Genomic DNA, 14238 nt, shown 5'->3' on the forward strand with positions numbered 1-14238 from the left:
GCCTGCAAAACATTCACTTTTACTGCTTTCACCCTGTCTTTGGCAGTGTTTTAATCTAGCTGTGTTACTACCACTCTTGCCATCAGTGGTCAGTCGTGCCTTCTGTAAAACCACTTGTGAAACATTTTATGTTCTAGTTGTTACATTTTGGCAAATCAGTTTTGAGTTGACTACTTAAAGTGACTCTTTGGCCTCCTTCTTCTTGTTCTCTTTCAAGGTCTGTATTATCACCATCATTTTTAGCTCTACCTGCTGTGCAAAACTGTATCAAGAACAAATTGCCTAAATTACATTGTTTCTAACTTTCATTGCATTAATTTTTCAATCTCGTAATTTGTCATATGGAGAAAAAGATTGCTTTTATCACAGTTCTGTGCTACCTTGGTTTCCTTACATACTGGGTAGGGGTATGGGACGTGAATAGATTGTCACAGTACTGGGTCCCAAAAAATTTATCAGTAGGCATAAACATTTCAGAGGGAACTGAGAGCTGATCCTTGGGTTTGCTTTGGTCTGTGCTCTGTATCAGCAAGGCCAATGAAATGGACATTTAACACCAGTACACACTACCTGAAGGCACACTGCTTCATTTAGAGAAGTTTGCTGCTATCGCTTGTGGACACTGCATCTATTCCGGTGAGAGCTGATGTGCTAGCAGTAGGCATAAAAGTCTTCAGTCAGCTTCTATTTATCTGTAGTGTGATACAGGTGACTTTTTAGTCCTTGTTATTTTATTTTACTTTCATTTCATGTAAGATGAGTTGTATTTTCTTCTCAGATCTGAGACAAGCAGCTTTGCTGAAGGGGTAGTTGGGAATTTAGAATTACTTTTTTTTACAAAACTCCTGAGTTAGTAGCTTGATGAACAGATGTAGCATGTGCATAATATGCTGGCAGCCAGCAAGGTTTTCCTCATGTGATCAAAACACTTCCATTCATCAGACGAGCGTTTTCTTTAGCAGTGCTCACCCTGTTAGGGCTTGTCACATGGACAGCATGTGGAAAAAATATCACTGCTACTTTTATGTTTAGTGCAGTTATTATTTCTGGCTTTCAGTTTTGTTGTCACAGGTAATCAGCTGTGGTTTAGAACTTTATTTTCTTCTGATAATCAGTTGTTTCAGTTGTTTCTCATCTCCTCTAGTAAATCAATGATCTTTTCTCTCTTCAAGGCACTCTGTCCTTGTTGGACACTTTTGGCAGCCATAATTTTTGGCTTGTTCTTTCTTGTCACCTTGAGTCCAATATAAATATCGTACGGTTTTCAGACTTTATTTGTAGTGTGATTGGGATTCTAATACTTACCAGAGTTGTTATTTTAAAGTATTACCACTATATATTCTCTGTCTGGATATTGTCCCCAGTGGGTATGGTTTTACTGACCAAATACAAAAGTCTTCCTCTAAGCTGGTAACTGCGCTGTCTGTCTTTCTGTCCATTAATGGCAGTTCCTTCTAGCCTATGATTCATTTAATCCTAAAAGTTGTTGTTTACTTTTCACCGAATTACTCTCACTCTAAAAGAATCTTTTCTTTCCGTTGGTAATAAAGAGAGATTAGGGCGATGGCTTGACTGTAGATGTCCATGCTACAGTGAGGTTAAAGTGAGTTAAGTCTCACACCTCCTCTCCAAAAGCAGCATTTCCTGCAATGCCTCTCAGCATCTTACCTATTCTCTCTTCTGTTGTTATGTGCCATTGAAGCGTTACATAAAGCCACCCAAACCTGCTTTTTAAGTAGTGAGGCTCAACCACATGAAACCTATTTGTATCCTCTTGTTCAATCTTAAAGTAGGTTTCTTTGATTTACTCCTAAAGTGAATTAAGCTAAATTGAGTTAAAGGTGCTTGTAATTCTGCCTGGGTCTGCAAGCAGAAGTACAGCAGTGTTGTGAGTAATCCACCTGAAATTTGCACCTTTCCTTCATTTGTTGTCCTGCCCAGCCCTCGGTCCTTCCGGATTGCTCAGTGTTTTAATGAGTGTGGTCGCTGGCAGATCAGATGCTTGAACTGAATGCTGATACCTTGTAGTCCAAGCTGTAATGATTAATAACTCATTTTCTTCTCTGTAATACAGATCTGGTACTACACAAACAACATCTTTAGTGAAGCTGGGATCAATCATGAAACAATCCCCTATGTTACTCTAAGTACTGGTGCTGCTGAGACTGTGGCTGCTGTTATTTCTGTAAGTATGCTTATAAAAATCCATTAACATGCTTGATATTTAAATTACTGATTTTATTTCTTTATTCTGTTTAAAATATAAACACAATACTCTGTTGAGGATTAAATGTAATGGCTGATAAAGCAATTGAAAATACTATTTTTAGGTTTAATCCTAAATTCAGTTTTGTGGCTTGGATTTTTTTTAAGAAGATGCTCTCTAGTTTTAGTTGCATAAAAGGAGCATTAAAAGTTGGTATATCTCAAGGTGCTTTGTATGAGTGAAGAGGAAGAAGGCAGGAACAGCAGGGCCCAAAGTGTATTAAGTGATAACTCATAAATTATTTCACCTGGCAAAATGACTTTACCTGCTAGCGGTTTATTCACCTCAGAGTCTTCTTGTGTGCCTGCTGGGAAGCAGGCAGCGTTGTTGGAGAAGGCACGGGCACAGTACAGCTAGGTGTGTTCAGTCTGGATCGCAGAAGCAGCCTTATGTCTTACTGTGCGTGTTTTAATGACTCGTTTTCTATAGCGGCTTATGAACAGTGAGTGAAATTCTTCAGCCATTTAAAAATATGAGAGTAAATGTTTGTAACCCAGCTTGTTGGAAAAGTAAGCCAGCACGCTAGAACAAGGTTGTCCCATTTTGTGTTAAATTCTGCTTTCTCATTCACCGAGGGCAAACAGGCATCGTTTCATAACACGTGAGCTCCTGAGTAGGTCATGTACCTTTGCTATGCACTGAATGTAGAGGAAGATGTTAATAGGAAAAAATTATCCATGCACATTTTTTTCCTTCCAATTTCAGAATGGAAGAGTTGAGTAGGAAAAAATATACACTAAATGAGCAAACCAAACCTGAAAGTTTTAGTAGATGAATACTCTATTAATTGCTAAAGGAAATACATTTCTGTTTGCACTGCAGTAAATAAGAAACAATTTGGAATGGGAAGTTGCAAACAAACAAATATTCTTTTTATTCTTTGTTAGAATTTTTTCTTATCTTCACATGTTCTATACCAACTGTATTTGCACAATACTGGACACACCACACAAGCATTTTTAAATGTCAGAAGAATGGTTTTGGCAAAAAAAAACCCTTTCCAGTGGCAGAGCAACTGCTTATGACCTATAAAATGTTAAACTAAATCCAGCTATCAAGAATATTTTCTTATAGTCTAGGACATAAGGACTCTCGAAGGTCACAAAGATCTTCTTCAGATCTTTGTGAATTTCCACAAATCTATTTTTGGGTAAACTTTTTTTTTTTTTTTTAATGAAAGGGACAGCCTTTTAAATAGATGCAATAGTGGAGTATGGAAATCCCTGCCTCTTAGAATTTCTTCTTTGTGATGCTGCAGAAATGTTTCTTTGTTTAAGATATATATAAAAACAATAATGGTAATTCTGACAATGATTTAAGTGAAGAATACACCTCTTTTTTATGGGAACAGATGAAAATTATGTGAAGATAACTCCATTATATTAAAGCCATTCTATAAATGGGGTTTGCCATCTTTTCAGTCCCTTCTGTGCTATCAGTGGGGCATATTCAGAGCACATTGATCATACATAATGAGGTGGATGTGTCTGCTTTTTTTCCTGGTATGTGCGATAACTTTTTTATGCCCAAGAGGAGTGTTTTTAATACTTTTTCTGTGTAAGCTACTTGTGTGCCTCTGGAAATGCTGATGTATTGATATTTCTGCTCCCTTCAAATTTGCTCATTCAGTCGAGAGAAATGCTGCTTTGTAACCTTAATTTTATTTCAGTAATCTTCATAAATCTTTCATTGCTGCTGTTAAAAGGAGCAACAACATGAATTTTGTTTTTCGATTGAAGGTTTTGCAGCTTCTCATTTCTACAAGTAACTTCCACTAATTTTTTTCATGCATAGAACTAAAGATAGGGGATTTCCTCCCACTCCCAACCTCTCAGCTGCTCTTTTTGCCTTCTATTTTTTTAATCTATTTGCCAGCATTAAATATTAAGTCAGGTGCATATGTCTTTTGTACTACTCACAGGGAAGAAGGGAAGAAGCAGGAGAAAGCAAGGGGAGAACTTAATTTTCCTGGTATTTTTTTTTTACATGTTGTGCTTCCTAGCAGGAGCCAGATTTCACTAATAATAAATTTCAGGATTTCAGTAGACACTCCTATCAGTAATAGAAGTAGAATTTTTGTTCTTGTAAATGAAATAGCTATTGGAGAGATCCACAATGAAATCATGTTCCATCTGTGATCATTATACATATGTTAGGTGGTCATGAGAGGCTCAGTAAGAATAGGTTGGTATTGATGAGCTCCACTGGTGACCTCCATATGAATGGTAAAGGAAAATATTGAAATAGATATATTTCATAGAGAGGCAAAATCATATTTAGGAGATAAAATATCATTCAAACTGTGGAAAAATTTGAAAGTCTCCCTTTAACATGTCTCCTGGGACTAGCAGCATAATAGTAATAATGTTTGTGTAGTCCTTGAGGAAAGGCAAATAACATCCCATCCTTTTTATAGCTCTATATTGCCTAAGATCATTTAATATGCCTGCTAGTAGCTTGCTTTGCCTACAGCTCCATCCCTCTTCCTCTCGAGCAAAAGCCGCATAAACAAGAGATTGAAAAATGAAACATGTACATCATCATTTCCCTGTCATTTATATAATTTGGCTGCAACTCCTGCTTACACCATCACTTCCTAGTTTATTTCATTAATATCTGTGTTGTAGCATTGCGTACCTGCTGCCCTGGCTTCTCTGTGGGGAGACAATATAAACTTTCTGTATGTTTTTTGTTAATTATAGACTTCACTCATTGTACTCAACACAGGTTCAGTTTTTCAGTTTAGAGGACTGGCTAGACAAGCTGGTTTTTAATGAGAGCGCCATTAATTTCAGTTTGCTTCTGAAGTTTGGTATCCTCTGGAATGAAATGCTAAATAGATTTCTTACTCATAGACGTGTCGCAGCAGTAAGTTATCTAAACTGATGCCATGCTTTGAAGCAGGATGGAATAGACCTAAATAATTCCGTGGTAAATAGGTATTCACTAGAAGTCTGTTATTTAAATTCTGCACTAAGGAGACTCTGCAAACTTAGTTATTCTTTAGTAAGATTGGCTACTGTGACTCTTTTGTAATTTTCAGTAGTTGAGGTTAATTTAATTTAGTTGTTGTCTTACTCTTAGTGGACAGAAAGAACAATTTGCCAGTGCCTTTCTTTGACAAGGCAACAGGCTGAATGGAAATGGTGAAAGAAGTAAATGTGTGAAAAGATTCCTCCCCTCCTCCATGAAACTAACATAGAATAAAGGGGAATGTTATTCAAATTAAGCATCCCACGTCCAATTTTGCCATCTGTGGTACCACATTTGGTCTTTATATGATGTTCACAGAAAGAGACTAGCTGTGACTGTATTGAGAAGATTGTGCCTTAAGAATTTCCTGTAAGGTGATGCATCAAGGTGTTACTAATGTGCCTTCTAAAGCCCGTGACAGAGACAAACGGTATGAAGTCTGGAATGAGTTAAAATATAATTAGGTAGTAGATCATAGAATAATATAGGAAATCCTTTGCAGTATCACATAAAAGTCAAGGAAGCCAGCTTTCTTAGCTGAGATGATGTGATTCTGCTTTGGGATTACATGAGAAAGGGCTCTTAGACTTGTTCTATGTTTCTTTTAATGATAATAGATATTAACACACAAGAAGGGATTCCCTGCTTAGGGCATGGCACATCTTAAAACAGTAGTACTCTAGATACTTCAGTAGGTGTTCTCATCCCTAACACACTTCCTCCATGGAATCCAAAGGGTAATGCAAGATATGTCCATTGAAATTCTGTGGCTCCACTGGGGTTAGAACAGGAAGACATACATTCCAGTGACAGCCAGTTGTAGCAAGTAGAAAAAAATGGAGTGACAAATACTTTAATCTCGAGGATTCTTAGGAAGTTTTGTTATAATCTGTTTTTTAGTAAGACTTTTAATGCAGTCCCTTTTGACATTATTTGCACTAGGTCAGAATCAACTTTCACTTACCCATAATCCCCAATAAGTTGTAAGTAGAGTGTAAGCATGGGGCAAACATGGCATTTTCCCCTTTTGTTCCCCTCACCCTGACAAGCTGTTGCTCAAGGAGTACCAGAATTAGAAGGTAATCTCTTGGCCTTTAATAGCCTGGATAGAACTTTTTCTTTAAATTTGTCTAGTTACTTTTTAACTTTTCTGTGTTTTTAGAACCCATGGCATCCTAAAGCAGTGAATTTCACATTTTCATACATATTGTATGAAAAAGTCCATCATGTTGATATGAGAGAATATAAGATACAGTAGATGTGGGCTGGATTAAATGATAACAGTGTGGATGCTCAGCTAACTGCAAAACTATTCTTAGAGAGTAGCTATCAACACTTCACTGTCATACAAAGAAATATCAAGTGGGGTTCTGTGCTGGTTTGTCCTGGGTCAATTAATCGTAAAAATATCCATTAATTGTATGGGAGCAGTAACAAAGAGCCTTTTTGTCGTAGTTCAGCCCCGATCAGGACCAGACTACGCAGTCTCTCTCTCACTCCCCCCACCCTCCAAGAGAATAGGGGGAGAAAATATAAGGAAAAACAGCTCGAGGTTTGAGATAAGGACAGCGAGAAATCCTTAAAATTACCGTCACGAGCAAAACAGACTCGACTTGGGGAAAACTATTCATTTATTACTACAAACAGCAAGATAATGAGACAGAGAACAAGATAACCTCCATGCACCCCTCCCTCTTCCCAAGCTTAACATTATCTCTACTACCTTCTCCTCCTGAGCGGCACAGGGGGGAAGAAGGAATGGGGGTTGCAGTCAGTTCATCATATGTTGTTTCACGCCGCTGCTTCATGGTCGGGGGAAGAACTCCTCACATTCCTCCCCTGCTCAGTTGTGGGGTCCCACCCCTACGCCACAGTCCTTTGTGGAACTGCTCCGGCGTGGGTCATCTCTTCCATGGAATACAGTCCCTCTAGAACAGCTGTCCCAGTGGGCCCTCCACGGGCCACAGCCGCCTTCAGGCATCCACCTCCCCCGGTGTGGGGTCCTTCATGGGCTCCAAGTGGATCTCTGCTCCTCTGTGGACCTCCATGGGCTGCAGGGGGACAACCCGCTCCACCATGGTCGTCACCACAGGCTGCAGGGGAATCTTGGCCAGAAGCCGCATTACTCCTCCCCCTCATTTCTGAACTGACCTTGGCGTCTGCAGCTGTTCCTCACAACAGGCTGGTAGATGTCTCTCAGGATCCTTTTTACATCTTATTCACTTCTCATCTCCTCTCCACTTCTTGCAGTCGAGCCGAGACGAGTTGGGCCCAGTCGGCCGACTGGCGAGAGGCCAGAGGGTGAAGCCTGCAAGGCCCATGAGGCCTGCGCCTCCCCCTCTGCACCTCTGCCCCCGCTCAGCTTCTTCACATCTTCTCTTCCCTCTTTTTTTTTTTCTGTTTTCCCCTTCTTAAATACGTTATCGCAGAGGCGTTATCACGGAACATTCTGCTACCAATTGGCTCGGCCTTGGCCAGCAGTGGGTCCGCCCTAGGCCTGGCCAAGTCCCCTGAACAAAGGGGAGTGACTTCTAGCAGTTTCCTACAGAAGATACCACCTTAGGCCCCCCCTCACTAACAAAACCATGACACTTTTATAATCAACTATGTCATTCAGACTCTCCAAAGGGAGAAACTCAAAAGTATTTGCAAGAACTATGGGAGATCATAAGAAACTGGGCATGTGGCCTGAAATCAGTAAGATGAAATTCATCAAGAAAAGGCACCCAGTACTGCACTTTGGGAAGGAAAAAATCATATGCACCAATATAAAATGTCTTGTGGAACTGTGTCAAAAGGCTTACTGAAGTCAAAATATATCACATTTTTCGTTTTCTTTCTATCAACTCAACCTCCTCCCTAACAGTGAAAGAAGTCACACCGATCTGCACTGAGCAAATCTGTTTTGACTCTTCTTATCACCTTGGTCTCCTCTAGATGCTCTCAGGCTGTTTGATCCGTTAATAATTCATCCTAGTGTTTTAGGGGGCATGAAAGCAAGACCCTCTCTTCCTTCCTGCATAACAGAAGATAGGTGCCCCATCTGCCCAGATCCAGCACTCTCAGATATTGGCATCAGCTCACAAGATTTCTGAGATTTTCATTAGTCATCATTATAAAAGCCTATTTATTTTAACTAATAAATTGTGAGATGAAAAAATAGTCTTTAGTCAATATGTTACTGCATATTGATATGAGGGAAAAAGTTACCATTAATTTTATCCAAGAGAAATATTTATGCTGCTCATCATCTGTAATTTGAAGAAGCCATAAATAGTTGCCTACGTGAGCAAACAGTTGGCTTCCAAAAGTGCCTACAACACTAATTTGTTTTGCCGATATAAATTTTCAATTGCATGATGTTTTAGATGATTTACGTGTGCTTTGCTCAGTCCTACAAAAGTACTGCTAAGTATGTCTAATAAGTGAGATCCAAAAAAATACTTGGTGATTCATTTGGAATGTAAGATACTGAATTCCTTTAGATGCAGGGAGTCACTAATTACTCCCTAGTCACAAATTCATCCTCATTTCAGATCTCAAATGTAAATGTGTGCAATCTGTGGATCAAATTTGTGAGTGGAAAAATACTCAGATTTACATCACTGTGTTGGGCAAAATGTCATTAGAAAAAACCAGCAGTAGAAAAGAGATATTGACCAAGAAGCTTCCCAGGACATGATATTTGTCAACGACTGGAGTGCATGTGGCACATTTTCACTGCAGGGTGAATCGCAGAGTGATTGTGACTCTGTTAGTGTGTACTACCTTAATTCACAAGTGGTCAATAGAATCACTTTTCTTCTTAATAATTTTATAACACTTGAGCTTTTAGATTGACAAAGATTACATATATTGAAGTAATGATGTAGTGCCTTATGGCAGAAAGCTTCCTTACGAAGGTCTACCTTACAGCGCCACTCCTAAGACCCAAAGCATAGTGGGTTAGAGACTGTATTTGTCTAGTACAAATCCTTCAGCAGGATATGTTCAGAAATTGAAAGTTTTAAAGATGTATCTCCTGCTGTCAAGTATTTTTTTTAGAAAAAAAGATTGTGAGGAAGTTTTCTCCCAACCTGTTCAAGATGATCTGCATCAGGGCATTCAAATGCCATCATTAGAAATTAAAGCACTAGCCATGGTAATCTGTCATAGATCAAGATTGAGATATAGTCTAGCTTTTATAAAATGAAGCTCACACAGAACAAAACGTTGTGCTTTTAACAAATAAATCATCAACAAAAGGAGCTTTGTTTCAAAAATATCTACAATTTACTGAAGGCACACAATAGGAATAAAGTTATGGTGTTTTCTGTGCTGCCCTAAAGGCTGTTCCCAGACACTGCTGAGGTGAAAGCGGCCAGCTAGAACAAATCCCTGCATGGGCTACATCTTGGTCATGCTGGTCCAGCAGGCATTGAGTATGGAGACACTCTTCTAGTGAATGGAAAATTTCACTCCCAGGTAAAATTGATTAAGGATGCTTTACTGAAAAATAGTTCAAACTGAGCTTAGAAACTCAGCAATCAATTCTGCCCTTTGCTGCTAGTAATCCCTAGCCTGGTATCTACAGAAGATGCGTAGGATCATATCCTGTTGTGGCATTAACACAGATACAGGCAATCTGATGTGAGAGCCCAGGTAGGCACAGATTTATTTAAGGCTTGTGCTGATGTGGTCAAACTTGGTTTAGGTACTTAAATAAAATGACTCATTTATTTGATATATGACTGTACAATTCATACAGTAGACAAATGGATATACATAAAAATATGAATCAAAACCCAATTTATAACCCTCAGTCTTCTATTCCTCTCCTTTTCCTGGATGCAAGGTACTAAACTGTGTCATAAGTAGACCTGACAGCAATATAAATGTGATTATCCATTTTAATCCTGCTAATTAAAATGGAAATAACACAGAGTTAGCTTGTCACATTAAGTCTGAGTCTAGATATATGGTCTTACTCAGAGCTATATACAAAATACATGAGGAAAAAAGTGTGGCTACTCTTGACATTAACATACAGATCAAACTTCTTTTCAGAGCTGAGACATCAAGAAAATCTAATAGGGTTTTCTTAGTATAATTTAGGGCCAGGAAATAAGTAGGGAATAGTACTCAGTGACCTCCCATTTGGGCTGTAGAACTCGCTTACATATTCATTTTATGCAGAGAAGCTTGTCTGATCTTTTTTAATGTGCTCTGCTTTCATTATGTCAGCCCTGGTATCTGCAGCTGACTCAAGTGAAAAGACTGACATTTGCTTTTTTAACTTTATTCGCAAGTGTTTCCTTTCAGACAAAAGTAAGTTATGTGAACTGTTGACTTTTGCATATCAGTTGCCTTATTATCACTAAACGTTTGTGTTGAGAGAATTTTGGTTGCAATATTTTTTTACACATTTTCAGTAATTTCAGCTGTGTTAATTACCATGACTGGGTACAGGCTTCTACAAATGCATGTTTATGATCACACATAAACAAATATCAGCCTACACAACTGGGCAGATAACTTAGTGTGCTGTCACAGAAAACAGTTGTAACATTCTTTTTTTGACTGTACTCGAGCATATACTGAATTTCCTATTATTTCATTTACTCTGCCATATAGTGTATTTTGCCTTGTTATAGTTTTCAGTAGTTAACGGTTACCAGCATATAGCAGTAGAGCTTTCAGAACTATAAATACTTGAAAACTGGTGAATCATCTTCCACTTCTTGTGAGTCATAAGCATCTTAGTGGATTTTGCAAGTTAACAAGTTTTGGATTTGTATAATCATAACTAAAAATGAAGTTGTTGTCTGTTTATAACCTCAAAACTAGCATTTTTTTAACCAGGGAAACTTGCTTTTATAGAAGACATTTTAGACCTTTCTTTTCAAGTATTTGCTGAAACATCAGAGTTTATCTAAGTTTTTTTTTTTTTTCCATCAAGAAAAGGGGAACAAACAATTCAGCAGAGAAATGTGAGGTACTGATGTATTGTCATAGATTCTCTTAAGAAATCCTCAAAAATAAATCAAATTTTAGTTAGAAATACTGTAGACCGAAACAGGTTGATGGACTGGCTGTTGAAGTATCTGTGCGCTTAAAAGATTCAAAAAATCTTGTTGGCCTTGGTGAAAGATGAGGCTTTTCTGGTGTGGATTGGCTCCCAGTTGAACAATTTTGATGTGCTGATGTGCTAATGGGCCCTGGGATGCTTCTGCATTGCCTCCTGGTCAGCAAAGCCACAGACTCGCGTCTTTCCAGAGCATATCCTGCCTTTCACGAGACCACAGCTTTGCACTCCCTTTACCACAGGTAGGGAGTATGGTTTTGGTTGTTGTGCTTGGCTTTTTATGAGCTTGACTCAGTGTAGTATCCCATTTCAGCTAAGGCTGATGTGCCTCATTGGAATCTGTGCCATAAGAACCAACCAGTTGGGTGATACAAGATTCGCATTTGAGCAAATTAGAGGTGTCCTTAGCTTTAAAATGGAAGTAGGCATTTCTCTCCCCATAACTGTGCAGGATAATCATGTCTAATTGGGAAGCCGCCTGAGTCTTTATTTCCTGGATTTATTGGTGTCGTCAGTGTACTTAACTTTATATCAACTTTGGAAATGATTATATTATTCCCAGCAATTCTGGTACATCATAGCATCTCTGTGAATAAGGACAAAATTGCTGTTTATTTTTTCCAGTGAACAAAGTTGGTCCATTCTATAAATCACAACAAATATCACCAAGAATTGTAATTGTAAATTCTTTGGGGCAGAAAACGCAGGGAGTGCCCAGAAGCTGAAGAATTGAAGTTCTTCAGTGCTACTGTATTAAATAAATAGCAATGATGAATGCTTGGGAAACCTGGCGTCAGCTCAAGGAAAAGCATGACTGCACATGGATTTGCTTTATTTCTTCCTGAATTGTCTTTGAACAAAAAGAATTTAAATGTATTAGAAAAAGGATATGGAGCCTGCAGATTTGCTGTAAATGTCTATGCTTGGCTGCTCTCAGCTAAAACTGGGAGATCCTCACCAGCCCACTTAGATTTGTCCAAATATGTCCAGACTACTTACTCTCAATGCATGTGGGCACAAAAAGATATGCATACACATATCTTTTTTGAGGACTTAGTTCAAACTGTCCTCTCTTACTAGGGCTTGCTTTTCTTTGAGCTTTACAACCAGAAATGATCCAGCACTTTTTTTCCGGTGTTTTGCACTGTATGAGAGCAATCTATGAACCTTTTTACCTCTAAGAGAAACATTCATGCCTTACCTTGTTTTAATACAAAACCCACCAGCTGGTGTAACTCCAAAATTATTTAATCGTGACGACCAATCCAGAATTGAAAAAAATAAGGGAAATTCCCTGGTATGTCAAATTACAAATGCAGCATCTGTTGCTGAGTGTGTAATTCATATCAAATTACATGTTATGCATCTATTACAGAAGCCTCCATCTTCTTATGGACCCATCAGATGACTTTTCATCCTTTATAGCCATAAAAAATGTCTCTTGGTTAAGCGTATGTGTGGCCACATGTGTTTGCAAGATGAATTCATTAGTCATAGTGGAAAATACTTGGCATCTTATAGAGGTTTTGACTGTGCAGCAGTTACAGTTTTTGAATATTTGGACCCCATAAACACAATGTGAAATGTTAATAGCATCAGAGCGGGTCTATTTTAAACATGGCTCTGAAATAAATTCCATTATGGAAACTGTGGAAACTGTCAAAATGAGTATATTTCCTCATTTAAAGAAAGAAAGAATGCTAAAGCTCACCCCAGAGCTGCTTTCCGTGTTCTGCAGCGTCATGGTGCGCGTCTCTGGTGGGGGGTCAGCACAGGGTGTGGGGTCAGCATTTTTGGAAGCCTGTCCTAAAATCTGCTGATGAACCTCATCCTGTGGGAGAAGCACTTGCTACACAAGGCATTTCTTCCCTGGATAACATTGTATTTTCCTTTAACGCATTTCTTCTAGATGCTTGCTATGGAACGGTGTGCATTGTCTCGCAGGATTAAGGCTGTTACTCCAGATTTCATTTAAGTTGCTCACTTTATCTTTTGCTCAAGGCAGGTGTGAAAGGAGGATTTTAGTCTCCAGTAAATAATGATGTGGCAAACAGCTGTGTGATTCTGACTTTAACTTATTTGAAGTGCTACATTTCAGGCTTCATTAAATTGTTTTATCCTTCTCATAAAAAAGCCAACTGTGATCAGTAATTACAGCAGTTATCAATGGGAATAGTACATTAGATGTCATGACCTAACCTATATATTAGCTTATTTTAATGAGTCAGACTAGCAAAGAAAACACAGTTTCATGTTACAACTGTTCAAGAAATACTTCATTGTGTTCTTCTGTAGCAGGTAAGTATTCAGATTTTAGAAAAATTGATTTATGTTCAGTTGTTAAATATAAATTCAGAATGTACATGATGAGTGCACGAGTGTTACGATACCTTGTGTGAGCAAAGTTTTGTGACAGATGGATTAGTTTTATCTGGTTATTCTAATTTCATTAACTATCCAAAATCATGACTAAATGTTTTTTCTGTGTTTGGACAAAAAAAAAAAATTAAAAATAAATTTTATATTAATAACAAAATTTTAGTCTATGCTAAAAAGTTTTTAATTTTAAATTTCAAAACTTTTAAGCTTAAATTCAGAGAGATGTTGAAATTAAGAAATAGTCAAAATGCAAAAACAAGGGACTGTAATTTGTTTCAACATTTTGACATTTAGAAATCACATATTCTAAGAACATTTTTATAGAAATTTGGTGCAAAGTTGTAAGCCATTCAGTCAGGGTACAACTATTTATGCCCTGGAAAAAAAAATCAAACTTCATGTAGTTATCATCATGTTAATTATTTTTATGTAGCTGATGTACAGCACTCATTTTATTATTAAATTGTTGCACAAGAAATTAAATGTAGAAGCAACTTTGAAATCTATCATGCTAATGGCATTAAACTTGAATTTACCAGTTGCACATTGTTCCTAT

At 38.0% G+C, this 14238-nt stretch overlaps 1 protein-coding gene across 1 annotated transcript in view; it reads left to right on the forward strand.

Annotated features, from left to right (window-relative positions):
- The window catches only part of SLC2A9 (solute carrier family 2 member 9), a 105699-nt gene that overhangs the window by 50829 nt on the left and 40632 nt on the right, over positions 1 to 14238 (forward strand). Inside the window, exon 8 of the mRNA XM_086746662.1 lies at positions 2075 to 2185. Within this exon, the coding sequence (XP_086602788.1) occupies positions 2075 to 2185 (111 nt within the window). The remainder of the gene's footprint in view (positions 1 to 2074; positions 2186 to 14238) is intronic.

This window comes from Chlamydotis macqueenii, chromosome 4 (genome assembly GCF_036417535.1).
Source record: "Chlamydotis macqueenii isolate bChlMac1 chromosome 4, bChlMac1.mat, whole genome shotgun sequence".
Classification (NCBI taxonomy): Eukaryota; Metazoa; Chordata; class Aves; order Otidiformes; family Otididae; genus Chlamydotis; species Chlamydotis macqueenii.